Below are 14,137 nucleotides of genomic sequence, written 5' to 3' on the forward strand. Positions count from 1 at the left end.
ACTCCCAAAAGGACATTTCCATAAGAGCGACTGCCCTGAGGCCTCGTACGCCGCCACGTTCTTACGGCTAGAAAATCCAACAGGATTAGATCCAACACGCCCATCTAAAACACGGGGGCAAACAAAAAACACTCTAGCCTTGATCCATCCGGGGATGTTTGCTCTGTACGAGCCGTCACAACAAAGTTCGTCTTTGATTTGCGCACCCGGTCGCGGAGCATTGTGGGGCTGGTAGTCCAGGCTCGGGCGCGGCTTCCGGTCACTGAAGACCTAGAACTACATTTCCCAGAAAGTACCGCGCCGCAGCGGAAGCGGACCTTGTACGTGGGATTCAAGACTTCCGGCGGAGCCGGGGGGCGGGACCGTGGCGGAGGCTGGTGCGAGGCGGAGGGATGCAGCGCCCCGGGCCCTTCAGCACCCTCTACGGGCGGGTCCTGGCCCCGCTGCCCGGGCGGGCCGGGGGCGCGGCCTCTGGCGGAGGCGGGAACAGCTGGAGCGTTCCGGGTTCCCACGTGCAGTTGTCGGGACGCTTGCAGTTCGGCGCTGGCAGCACCAGTACCGGCGGCAGGGAGACTAACACCGTCTGTCCGGGCCCGTCCGCGATGTCAAAGGCCGAGGAGGCCAAGAAGCTGGCTGGCCGCGCGGCCGTGGAGAACCACGTGAAGGTGAGCAGTTCAGGGCTTGGGCGCCCGTGCTTGGCGGTATGGGCTCTTGCTGCGGGTTCTGGGTGCTGCCAGGTGCGCCAAGTTCCTGGCAGAGCGGGGGCTGCGTGAGAGGGGACAGAGTACGCACTTGACCTGCCTTGAGACCTGCTCCTTCAAGGCCTTTGAAATATGGAATTGGTTGGGGCCGAGTACCCTCAAGTTCAGCTGTCTAACGACTGCTTGTCAGGCCAGATAACAGTTTGCCAAGTGGAGCGTGGTGGTGTGTCTGATGTTCGGAGTGGGGTTAGCAGGGACTTAGCGCCTGGCTTCCTTATCAACAGATAAAAGACTGGGACTGCCGAGAAGTGTTCACCTCGCTTCACTGCCCAGGGAAGTCGGTGGGGAGCTGATTTGAAAAGTGTTTTGAAATTTAACTCCAGGGAAGTGCTTAGCTGGGCGCGCACCGGCTCCTGAATGTACTTGCCGGAGGAAAGCGGAGAAGGAGCCAAAGACTTTAAACCTCCTCCTTTTGGCAGGGCTCGGGTGGACACTTGAAGTCTGGAGATCCTCTTTGAGGTCGGGATGTGGAGATGTTTAGCTGTTATTGTGAGGTCGTAATGTAATGTCAGTGAGGTCGTGACCCCACTTGTTGGCTAAGTGGCGGGTGTGGTCCTCTTGGTGGAGTCTTTTGGATTTGCTGTCAACAATCAATTATGTTAATTGTAAGAATTTTGGGAGCCGGGAGCCAAGTGAAGTATCTCTGCCCTTAGGTGGAGTTTCCTGGGTTTCATTGGCTTTTAGTGTTTTCTGCTTTCTGGAAAGTGGTATCAGATTCTCTTTTCTCAAATAATGGTTCTTTATTCTTTACATTTGGTAATGCTTTCGTGTACGAAGTTATTTTGCTGGATGGATGTTAGATCCTCCTACAGCCTGGCCAAGTGGGAGGGGCCCGCGTGGTAACCTGTGGCTCAGCGTGTTCTGTAGGAGGAATGACCGAGTATCCTCCCAGACCCAAACCCAGTGACTCCTGTTCCAGTGCCCTTCCCCCAGTTACATAGCTGCCCTGTTCTGGTGTAATAGTCTGGTTAGCAATAGGAATTTCTATGGGAATTCACAGAGATAATGTGGAATGTGTCATCTGGCTCTCCTTTTGGGATTTAGTGTCTCAGCTGCAACATTGGGACAATCGGCTGAAATTTTAAATGCCTCGAGAAAGTGAATGGTAATGGGCAAATGAAATCTATACAAATAGAAAAGACCTGTATGTTAGATTTCCTGTTATCCTATTACTATTATGTCTTCCTGACCATTGTGTTTTTTTTTTTTTTATGTATTTGGTTAAATAAAAATTTGCAAGCCCCCACCTCAGGCCAGAGCCCCCACCCACCTGTTGCCTGAAGTAGCCAGACCATCCTGGGGAGATCTCCATTGACCTTTTGGCATTCACCCCAGTCTCAGTTAACACTATTTGCCTTTGCAGACTTCTTTCCTGAGATGTCAACACTATTTGAATGTTTTTTTAAATAATTTTATTTATTTATTATTTATTTTTGGCTGTGCAGGGTCACTACTGCTCCAGCTGCTTTTCTAGTTGGTGGTGAGCCGGGGCTACTCTCTAGTTGCAGTGTGCAGACTTCTTATAGCAGTGGGTTCTCTTGTTGCGGAGCATGGGCTCTGGGGCACACGGTTTTCAGTAGTTGCGGTTCCTAGGCTTTAGAGCACAGGCTCAATAGCTGGGGCGGACAGGCTTAGTTGCTCTCCTGGGATCTTCCTGGACCAGAGATGGAGCCTGTGTCCCCTGCATTGGCAGGTGGATTCTTTATTAGTGAGCCGCCAGCGAAGTCCTGTATTTTGTACTTTTTACTACTGATTCATTCATTTCATTCCTGTGCGGGAACTTGTTGAGTGCCTGCTATGTGTCAGGTAGTTGGTGTGGAGGCCAGAGATGTGGCTAAAGGGAGGAGAAGATGCTGATCCTGGATATTTTGCAAACAAGATCACTGAATTCCAAGACGAGGTTATTGATCACAGTCCTGTACCTGATTGTCAAGGTTTAGCAGCCCTCTCCAGGGTTATCCTTTTTTTCCATCTAAGGCCAAATTTTCCCTTAGCACGTTGTGTCTTGAAATTGTTTCCTTGTTACCCAACTCAGATTTGATTGCTCACCTCTTGAAAGACAAGTTTGCTTTCAAAAGAAAACTTGGGAAAGAAAAAATTGCTTTGTTCTGGAGGCTGGCAACCTGGAGAGAAGGCCGACTTCTAGAACCTACTTTACTAAGGTGAAAGGGGACGTTAATTGCAGTTAATCATTTAGGAAGGGGGTCAGAGTCTTATCTTCCACTGTGTGTAGACCTTCTGATTGGCTGATGGTGAGGTAACTGTGTGGTGGTTAGCAGCTTTCTACTTGATTGGGGCCTTAGTTCCTGTGGAAGAACTCAGAGACTGTTGTCATCTATATGCCTTGAGAAGGAACCAGGACCTTGCCTCACGGCTTTGTTTCTTGACTGCTCCTCCCTTGCTTCTGCATTCCTTATCTTACCTGAATGGTGACTGCTTGTATCTGTCCTTTGGAACTCAGGGAAGGTCAAGGAGGCTGTATGAAGCCTGTTTCCTACAAACAACAAACAGGGCGCAAGGGCCTGCTCAGTTTTATACTCAGTTTGTGTAAGTTTATCAAGGTAGCTTCTGTGCCAGGTCCTATTGGTTGCACCTTTGGAATGTTCTTAGAACGGACCCTTCCTGTGGACCAGCTTTGCCTGTTTAGGCTTTCCCTGTCTCTTCTGACCAGCCAGGTGATGCACTGTCATCTGCTGAAGTGCCCTTCTGCTCTTCAGTTCAGTTCACTTCAGTCGCTCAGTCGTGTCCGACTCTTTGCGACCCCATGAATCGCAGCACGCCAGGCCTCCCTGTCCATCACCATCTCCCGGAGTTCACTCAGACTCACATCCATCGAGTCTGTGATGCCATCCAGCCATCTCATCCTCGGTCGTCCCCTTCTCCTCCTGCCCACACTCCCTCCCAGCATCAGAGTCTTTTCCAATGAGTCAGCTCTTCGCATGAGGTGGCCAAAGTACTGGAGCTTCAGCTTTAGCATCATTCCTTCCAAAGAAATCCCAGGGTTGATCTCCTTTAGAATGGACTGGTTGGATCTCCTTGCAGTCCAAGGGACTCTCAAGAGTCTTCTCCAACACCACAGTTCAAAAGCATCAATTCTTTGGCGCTCAGCCTGCTTCACAGTCCAGCTCTCACATCCATACATGACCACTGGAAAAACCATAGCTTTGACTAGACGGACCTTAGTCGGCAAAGTAACGTCTCTGCTTTTGAATATACTCTCTAGGTTGGTCATAATTTTTCTTCCAAGGAGTAAGCGTCTTTTAATTTCATGGCTGCAGTCACCATCTGCAGTGATTTTGGAGCCCCCAAAAATAAAGTCTGACACTGTTTCCACTGTTCCCCATCTATTTCCCATGAAATGATGGAACCGGATGCCATGATCTTCGTTTTCTGAATGTTGAGCTTTAAGCTCTTAGCCTCATCCTAACCTCTGTATGACATCTGTTACAAGCCAGTAGTGAGCCAGGTGGAGGGGATACAAGGATAGGAGGCTCTGATTCTTGTCCTTAAGCCCACAGACTTGTTTCCTTCTCTGCTCTTCTCTCTTCCAGGGACCAAAACATCGGAAGGGACAGATGGCTGGCGTGGCTGTGTTTTCATGTCACTACCCTCTACCTAGAATGCTCTTTCTCATCTTCTGCTCTTGCCTGTTAAAACCCTGTCCTCCAGGGTTTGGTTCAAAGGCCATTCTTCTTTCAGTTTTTCCCTAGCCTTGTAGGGGGAGGAATTCTTCCCTTAAATTCTGTAGTCCTCCATACCTCTTAGATGCTTTACGTTTTATGGTCTAGTTATGTGTGTATCCCAATCCCGTGAAGGGTAAACTTTTGGAAGGTAGTAAACTTGATTTTCGTTTGGCATTGGTTGCAGTGGGACCTGCCTGCAAAATGTCTGATGAGTTGTGTGGAGTGTGGATACACGTATGGAGGTTGTCGGGTGAATCACTGGAGTGTTAGGGTTTCCCTTCCCGAGGCCCTCGGTGCTCCAGTGTAGTGACTACTTCCATTCCTGGGCGAATGGAAATTTTGGAGAGTTCTCTACTGAAGGGCTTAGGTAGCCACCCTTGACTCAGGTCTGTTGGTGCAGCACGAGTCACCACACAGGGCCATGTGCTCCTGAAGGTCTATAACCTCCTTTGTTCTCTTTGGAGCCTGGCTTTTGCTTTTTGGCTGGCTGAGCTTGAAGAAGTTGGTGGACAGTGGTTCCAGTAGGTCAACAGAAGAGGTTACCCCACTGGACATGGTGAGCCAAGTTGTGATATTGCACATATGACCTGTGATTTAGTGTTGCCATTAGGAGGGGCCTGCTCCTCCGGTGGAGCCTGCCTGGCTACTGTTGGGCCACCTCTGTGTAGCTTTGGCTGTTAACACTGATTCCTGGCCAGTCATTGGATTCCAGGGCAGCAAGACCACAGGGCTGAAGAGCTTTGGGCCTGGCAGGTCTGCGCAATTCTTGGCCAAGGGAGGAGCCTTGCACAGAGCTTGCGTGACTCACCCAAGTTCATCTGTGTGCTCCCTGCCTGCTGGATGACAGGAGACTGGGGGAATGAGGAATCTGGCAGTTGAATTACTGTGTAGCTGGAGCTCTCAGCTTCATGTCAGGTGTGATGGTCATGCGGAGCCTGCCTAGTCAGTCAGGGTATTTCCTTGTTTGCTTAGTTTGCTGGGAGTATGCATGAATGCCTAGTCACTCAGTCATGTCCGACTCTTTGCAACTCCACGAACTGTAGCCCCCCAGGCTCCTCTGTCCTTGGGATTTTTCAGGCAAGAATACTGGAGGGGTTACCATTTCCTCCTCCAGGGGATCTTCCCAACCCAGGGATTGAACCAGCGTGTCCTGTGTCTCCTGCATTTGCAGGCAGATTCTTTAGCCACTGTACCATCAGGGAAGCACCCTGGTTAAGGAAGCACCCTCGTTACTTGAAGATTTTTACGTTTTTCTGACGTTCATCTATTTTGTGTGGTAGTGTAGCGTTTTCTGGTCTAGAAGACCTTGCTGTTGAGGTTTGCCCAGGTAGCTAAGCAGCTGGTGGACGCATTACCTTCGTAGGGCACCACCATGGGTGGATTCCTGACCTAACAGGAGCTCCATTCAAGGCCTCTTGATGTTATTTGGTAACCTTTGAGCCAGTAAAAGTGACTTCCATCATCAGGAACACTGGTTGATGGGCAGAGCCCTGTGTAGGTAGGAGAGGCTCAGTTAGAAGCAGGGACATTGGCATTTGATTTATTCTTTTCTTTGTAAATCCCTCCATCTCTTATACTTTCCAGTCTCTTCTTGCTAGAGTTGTCCTCTCACTTTGAGAAGGACTGTATCAGCAGTGGGGTCCACGGGTTTGCCCTGGAGGTTCCTGTGGCATTTGTCCCATGGGGAGTTTGTCCCGAGGGGCCTCCAGGACCTTTCTTCCTCCTACAAAGTGCCCCCTTGCCCCTTGCCAAATGAGTTCATTATTAATCAGTTGCTGGAACTCTTAAAAAATTTTAATTAATATGTTTCAGCAAATTGAACTTCCTGTAGTTGCTTATTCAAGGTGAGGGTGTGACAAACATTGTCAAAAAATGATTTCCTTTTTAAAGGTAAAATCATGATACTTAATACAGATATAAAATAACATTATCAGAGCGGTTTTTTTTTTTTTTTTCCAATTTGACTCATTGAATTGAGGGAACTGGAAAAGATGCTGTAACCTGTTCACGTGCTAAGTCGCTTCAGTCATGTCTGACGCTGTGCGACCCTCTGGACTGTAGCCCACCAGGCTCTTCTGTCAGTGGGATTCTCCAGGCAAGAATACTGGAGTGGGTTGCTATGGCCTTCTCCAGAGGATCTTTCCGATCCAGGGATTGAACCCATGTCTTTTATGTCTCCTGCATTGGCAAGTGGGTTCTTTATCACTAGCACCACCTGGGAAACCCAAACTGTTCACAGGAAAACCCAAAGAACCACACAATTACATACAGTCAGGGAATGTTTAAATAAATTTACAAGAACTCTGCTAAATCTGGAGAAGACTCTTGAGAGTCCCTTGGATAGCAGGAGATCAAACCAGTCAATCCTAAAGGAAATCAACCCTGAATAGTCATTGGAAGGACTGATGCTGAAGCTCCAATCCTTTGGCCACCTGATTCAAAGAGCTGACTCATTGGAAAAGACCCCGATGCTAGAAAAGATTGAGGGCAGGAGAAGGGGGCAACAGAGGATGAGTTGGTTGGATGGCATCACTAACTTAATGGACGGGAGTTTGAGCAAACTCTGGGAAATAGTGAAGGACAGGGAAGCCTGACATGCTGTAGTTCATGAGGTCACAAAGAGTCGGACTTGTCATCTACCGAACAAGAGCTGTAGGATAATTAGTTGGATTTCACAAAACAATTTACTTTTCAATGGGCAAGAATTTGCAGGGGCGCACTCCCCTGTAGGATCAGATAATGCCTGCAGATTCCAGCATTTTGTTGTAAGAGTCTAGTAGTCTCTTGCTCATTTCTAAGTCTTAAATTTTCGCTTCAGTCAGTTCAGTTCAGTCCAGTCGCTCAGTCATGTCCAAGCTACAGTCTTTGCATGTCAGTCTTTGCGACTCCATGGACTGCAGCACGCCAGGCCTCCCTGTCCGTCACCAACTCTCGGAGTTCCCTCAAACTCATGTCGACTGAGTTATGATGTCATCCAACCGCCTCATCCTCTGTCGTCCCCTTCTCTTCCCACCTTCAATCTTTTCCAGCATCAGGGTCTTTTCAGATGAATTAGTTCTTCACATCAGGTGGCCAAAGTATTGGAGTTTCAGCTTCAACATCAGTGCTTCCAATGAATATTCAGGACTGATTTCCTTTAGGATGGACTGGTTGGATCTCCTTGCAGTCCAAGGGACTCTCAAGAGTTTCCTCCAATACCACAGTTCAAAAGCATCAATTCTTCAGCACTCAGCTTTCTTTATAGTCCAACTCTCAAATCCATACATGACTACTGGAAAAGCCATAGCCTTGACTAGACGGACCTTTGTTGGCAAAGTAATGTCTCTGCTTTTTAATATGCTGTCTAGGTTGATCATAGCTTTTCTTCCAAGGAGCAAGTGTCTTTTAATTTCATGGCTGTGGTCACCATCTGCAGTGATTTTGGAGCCCCCCAAAATAAAGTCTGCCACTGTTTCCACTCTTTCCCCGTCTATTTTCCCTTGGGGTGTTGAATTACTTCTGAAGGGCTTTGAGGTCACAAGGGATTGTTGTGAGATTCAACCTTTATCAACATTTGTAAATCTTCGCAGGTGCTTAGTAGATGATAGCTGCTGCTTTGGCCTGTAGCTGTTCTGCCTTAAACAGGGAAGAGATTACACCCAGGAAGTTGCTTAGGGACCAAGCTCCACATCAGTTCCTGTTGGTGCCCTGGCCGCCTTTTGCCGTCTGTGGTCTAGCTGACCTCGGCTGGGCCCCTGCTCTGCCCTCAGGTCCCTTACCCCTTTCTTAACAATGACAGGCTCAGTAGTGTGATGCCTGGTTCTCCTCCTTTGTACTCATGGAATGGTTTCCTATATGGCCACCAGATGAAGACTGTTTCTCATGTTCCCAGCTCAGCTTTCCCCCTCTCCCCATATTCTCTGAAGCAGACTTGTGCAAAATGAGGATCCCTTGATGTGATTTGATATTCAAGGTTGCTTCAGACTCTGCTCTCTTCTGTTGGCTTTGGTTGGAGCTCTGATGGTAGACTTGGTGTGTCTCTGAGGTTTGCTGTGATGCCACCAACTTGAAGGAGACTGTGGTCAGCCCCCTGCCTGTGGATGTTAAAACTTGACATCTACAATGTGGGAACATATATGAAAAGTCACTAAAGTTAGAAACCTCTGTTTTCTGCTATTAGTACAGCTAGGCTGTTTTTCCCTAGGGTCTTTCCGATTCCTCTCTTTGGAGTTGGCCAAAAATCCTCCAGTGTTCATCTGTAGGCCGTTTCTGTGTGGTAGAATATGAGGAATGTTAAAAATAAGACAACAGGCCCCAAAGGGAGTTGCTTATGCCAAGCCCTACATCACCAAACTGATACTTAATTACGCTTTTGGCTCTCCCAGAAATGGAATCTTAGCCCAGCCAATCAAGGATCACCTGATCAGCACTAGTGAGGCCATCTGCCTGGGAGACCCCTGCCATCCTACAGGGACTTCACCTTACAGTAACCAACTCCCTTTGAGCCCAAAGTAGCTTCTTTATTTCCTGCTCCCTTCCTGCTATAAAAGTCTTTTATTTTATACAGCTTCTTGGACATCCTTTCTGTTTGCTAGGTTGAATCCTGCCCAATTTGAGTTGATTTTTGCTGAAACAAAATCTTAAAGTTTTAATCTGCCTCAGTTTATCTTTGAAGAGGAGGAATTGGTAGTGGCATTGTGAAGGATGGAAGGAGGAGGGCTCTGCTGATAAGTTGCCACTGGGCACCAGAACAGAGTCCAGCTTTGAGGTTCAGTGATTATATTTCTGTGGGCACAGTACCTGCTTTGTGCCCATGTCAGTGAATTGCTATTCCTTATCATTTTATAGCTCTAGAAGGGCGCTGGAGAGGGAGTGAAGTACAGTATCAATAAAGTTTCCCGCTTCTTTTTTATCTTTGCAGAATAACCAAGTGCTGGGAATCGGGAGTGGTTCTACAATTGTCCACGCTGTGCAGCGAATAGGTATGTTCTTGGGGCCAACTTGATGTTTTGCGCAGGACAGTGGGGGAGGGGATATAGAGGAGAAGTAGGAAGTGGGCACTGGCTGGGCATGTGCCCAGCTTGGTGCCAGCCATGTGGAGTCTGCAGTCCGGTGAGTGTTTCTGTCCTCCTCCAAGTGCTATTCTTGGGGCCCGTCACCCAACTCTGGGGGTTACCCTGGCTTTCTTTGCTCTGCTGAGCTGCAGGTGAGGAGCTGAGGAGCTGACTCAAGGTGAGGTGTGTTTCTGTTTGTCTCTGTTGTGTGTGTTCTCCATGGAACCTTCATCATCATCATTGGTGTGGTGGTGGTGGTGGTGGGTTGTTGTGTGTGTGTGTGTGTGTGTGTGTGTGTGTCTGGGTCTGGCCTCATGGATCCTGAGGCAGGCAAGCCCTTTGAAGCTGGAGGTCCCTCAGGCACGCAAGTCGAGGCCGGCCCATGCGTGTCCTCTTTGTGACCGTGGCGTGGCTGTGACCTTGTGGTTGGTGGCTGACTCTGCAGGTGCTGACTTCATTTAGATTTGGGTGTCTCTGGGCTCAGGAAAGGCGCAGGAACTGTCAACCTCGGTGGCTGCTCAACAGGTTTGACGGCCCTGCTCTTGTTTGTGAGATCAGAGCCCAGAGGAGCGGCTTTCCTGAATGCTGCTCTCCTCTGTCCAGTGCCAAGGGGCTGCGCTCAGGGGACAAAGCCCAGGAACGCTCTGTCTTGAAGGAATGATTGTGGTGCAGGCATGCTGGCTTCTGGAAGCCTTCTCATTAGCCTAACGGGGCCTCAGTGTGGTACACCCTTGTGCCTCAGCACTGTGTGCGTGTGGAGGGCTTTTAGGGCACTGGGATTGCTGTAGATTTCATAATAGTGCCATCTAAACCTCCCTAGGTGCACATTCAGTGGAGATTTGATATTTTTAATAAGACAGTTTTCCCCTGTTGACTGGAAAAAAGAAGCCCAACCTAAAAATTGAGCATTATGATTTTTTTTTGGTCACATCACATGACTTGCAGGATCTTAGTTCCCTGAAGAGAACTGAACGCTTTTCTCTGCAATGATATTGCAGAGTACTAACCTCTGGATGCACTGCCCTGGAATTCCCCAAGAATTATGTTTTATTTGGGGCATTACTGAGGACTTCAGTCTGGGATACAGCTTTTCAGATAGCTCTGAGGGATTGTTGAGAAGCCAGGGCATGTAGGAGTTTTTGCAAAAACAACAACACAAAACTCCAGTAGTCGAACATCAAAAGATTGCTGCTAATTGAGGAAAAACCAGACATCACAAGTTAATAAATTCAGTGCTTTCCTGTGTATGGGAAGAAGCAAGAGTCTGGGCTTAATGAAATTACTCCTTTTATGTGCACCTTAATCTGGGGCCAGTGTCCTGTTTTTCTCCATCCTGAATCCTCTCAGAGTTCACTGCCTAGGGTGGGTACAGTGACTCATGACTTGATGACATCCTTTGTTTACTGAAATGAGAGGAGGCATTCTTTGTCTGCATCCCTTGAGATTTTTCGGTTTTTGGCCATACCACATGGCTTGTGGGATCTTAGTTCCCCAACTAGGGACTGAATCCTGGGCCCCATCAGTGAAAGCGCCAAGTCTTAACCACTGGACCATCAGGGAATTCCTAAGACTTTTCTTTTTGTTTAAATCAAACTTTCTGGAAAGGTGCAAATTTTAAGTGAATAAATAAACCCTCTTTTAACTGCCCTCTGGGGTCTATAAATGATTATATTTTTTACTAAATGCAGAAGTCAAGTTCTAGCTTTTCTCTGTAAAAGGCAATATAGGGAAGTAGTTAAGACTGTGGCGCTAGACTGCCTGGGATCAGATCTTAGTTCTGTTGGTTGTTAGTTGCTTACCAGTTATTTTTGTCTCTCTGCACCTGTTTCCTCATCTGTAAAGTGGAAATAATAATTGTAAGTTACCTTTGGGTTCCTGGATTAAAAGAGTTCATCTGTACAAAGTTCTTTGAATAATGCCAAACGCATACTAGCAAACACTGATGTTTCTCTTTTCGTGAATAGTACTTAACCTCTTTAGGCATTTTTTTGTCCTTGTCTGGTGACATGTGGAATCTGTTAACCAACTTTTCACCAAGGGTGGGGACGTGGAGTGAAAGGGACCTGTCAGTGGTGGGGATTAGACCTTTTCTGTTGGCTTTGAGCAAATGTGCGAATGACAAAGAAGATAAAGTGAGGAGAGCGAAAAACCACCCGCGTGGCTTTTGTCTTCACAGCTGAAAGAGTGAAACAAGAGAATCTGAACCTCGTCTGCATTCCCACCTCCTTCCAGGTATGTCCTGCTTTCCCTTCTCCATCTTGGCAGTTGTCACTGAATCTTCCAGGTCGCTGAGGACGAGGGGGTCTGGCTCTGGGTTGTGCACCAGGGTGGTTCTGGGTGAGAGAGCCAGGAGCAGGAGGCTAGTCGATTGATGGGAGATTGCTCCTCAGAAGCATGGTTTTAGAGGTGCTCCTTTATTTACTCTGAATATTTTAGCATATCTTTAGTATATTGTGGAGTATATAGAGAGAAGCACATGGTCTGCATCCTCAAGAAGTATTATCTGCATTTATAGATGAAAAAACGGGCTACAGGGCATTAACTGATGTGTTAGTAATACAGGGATAGTATTTTGAGTCCATGTCTAATGCTGTTTGACCATAAAATAGTAGGGCTGGTGAAGGAAAGCAACAGAGCCAATTAAATGTAGGGAAAGATACGGGAAGAATAGACTTCAGGAAGGGAGGGGAAGGAGGTGTCCAGATAGAGCCCTTTCCCTCACCTGGCCGTTGTGGGGAGGTTGTGTCTATCATCTCTCATTGAATTCATGGAGGAGGTACTGTGAGCTGGGGTTAAAGGCTGGCATTGCTGGCGATTGGTGCTCCTGTGACATTGTGGACTTGGTTAAAGAAACCCTCAGTCCTGGAGGCTCAGCACTGCAGGTAGCTCTGGTGAAGGGACAGAGCTGAAGGGAGAGGACAGTATCCTTTTGGGCTTCCCTTGTGGCTTAGTGGTAAAGAACCCATTTGCCAACAGGGGAGACTTGGTTTGATCCCTGGGTCAGGAAGATCCCCTGGAGAAGGGAATGGCTACCAACTCTGGTATTCTTGCCTGGAGAGTCCCATGGACAAAGCAGCCTGGTGGGTTACAGTCCACAGAGTTGTGAAGTTGGACATGACTGAGCGACTAAACAAAAGTTTAGTTTCCTTCCTTCCTAAAGAAAGTTTCCTTCTAAGTCAGGTGTGTGCCCCTGCCTGTCAGTGGGGAATGGAGGAGGAGACAGGATAGGAAGTTAGGATAGTGTGTCCTTCCAGAGCTTCCTTGAAGTTATATCTCTTGGAGACTCGACCAGCTGGGTGGGCACCAAGGGTACTAAAGACAGTACCATAATTCTTATGTTGGGTTGGGAAGGAAGTGGTTTTACCTGGCCTGTCTTGCTTTTGAAATCTGGCTGTCCTGAGGAGATACTCTAAGTCAGAAGGGTTGTGAGGGGTTGCCTTGGTCTTTTGAAAAATCTTGTGTGTCATTTTGCCAAATGAATGGATCACCTAGCATTTTTCTTATTTAATAAGTTATTTGATACTGGTGTTCATTTTTAAGTTGTATATGACATTAGTTGCTCAGTCATGTCCAACTCTTTGTGACCCCATGGACTGTGGCCTGCCAGGCTCCTCTGTCCATGGGTTCTCCAGGCAAGAATACTGGAGTGGGTTGCCATTTCCTTCTCCAGGGGATCTTCCCAACCCAGGGATCGAACCTGGGTCTCCTGCATTGCAGGCAGATTCTGAACTATCGGGGAACCCCACAGTTATACATACATGTAGATTGAAGAGTCAAATAATTCCAGTTTTTTTTTTTAATTAAAAAGCAAAACACTCCCTTAATTCTCTCCCCGTCCCCCCAGCCCCCTGACTCCAACCACCACTTTCTTGCTCTTTAGACAGACAAACTTTTTTTCTTAATCGTTATTTATTTGGTTCTTCTGGGTTTTAGTTGTGGCATTCGGGATCCTTGATCTTCATTACGGCATGCGGGATCTTTGTGGCATGCAGGATCTAGTTCTCTGACCATGGATCGAATCCAGACTCCCTGCATTGGGAGCTCATAGTCTTAGCCACTGGACTGCCAGGGAAGTCCCATAGGTGGACATACTTTTAAAACTATTTTAGTTCATTGGATGTTTGCTCCAGAATCTGGAAACTACATACATTTCTTGCTATTTACATTTTTTTTTCAACTTTAGGTAATAATTCTATACTGAATGGGTGAAAGGAAGATGAGCATTTGATTATCTCTTCCCTCCTTGTTCCCACAGTTCAGACACCCTTCTCCCAGTCTTCAGGACAGTCATGTTCTGGTGAGGCTTACTGAGTGCTTACAGAAAGGTGATGTCCAAACTACAGCTGAGCTGTACAGTGTGCTATGGTTACGCTTCCTTACCTGCCCATTGTTTTGTTTTTCCGAAAGTTAAGTAAATTGCCTTTTTTTTTTTCTATTTGCCAGGTTATCTACATACTTCTTACTAATTCAGCCTCAGACTCTTAGCTCCATGGAAAGTCTCACCTGTCTGGCCGGTGGATATTCTCCTCTTTGACTTTCGTCTTCTTGCCTGGGTCTCTGGTTGCTAGCAGCTGTACTTGGCTGTGGATTTGGAGGTGTCTCCCTTCCTGCTCAGGAACTTACCTGTTCTGTCTCGTTTTGGATCATCCAGTCCCTTGGC

General features: G+C 47.5%; 1 protein-coding gene across 1 annotated transcript in view; it reads left to right on the forward strand.

Moving 5' to 3' along the window:
- Nucleotides 1-392: 392 nt before the first annotated feature.
- RPIA (ribose 5-phosphate isomerase A) overlaps nt 393-14,137 on the forward strand; it is a 34,173-nt gene continuing 20,428 nt past the window's right edge. Inside the window, exons 1-3 of the mRNA XM_068978896.1 lie at nt 393-665; nt 9,345-9,405; nt 11,654-11,709. Of these exons, the coding sequence (XP_068834997.1) occupies nt 393-665; nt 9,345-9,405; nt 11,654-11,709 (390 nt within the window). The remainder of the gene's footprint in view (nt 666-9,344; nt 9,406-11,653; nt 11,710-14,137) is intronic.

The sequence above is a fragment of the Capricornis sumatraensis genome, chromosome 1 (genome assembly GCF_032405125.1).
Source record: "Capricornis sumatraensis isolate serow.1 chromosome 1, serow.2, whole genome shotgun sequence".
In the NCBI taxonomy this organism is placed as follows: Eukaryota; Metazoa; Chordata; class Mammalia; order Artiodactyla; family Bovidae; genus Capricornis; species Capricornis sumatraensis.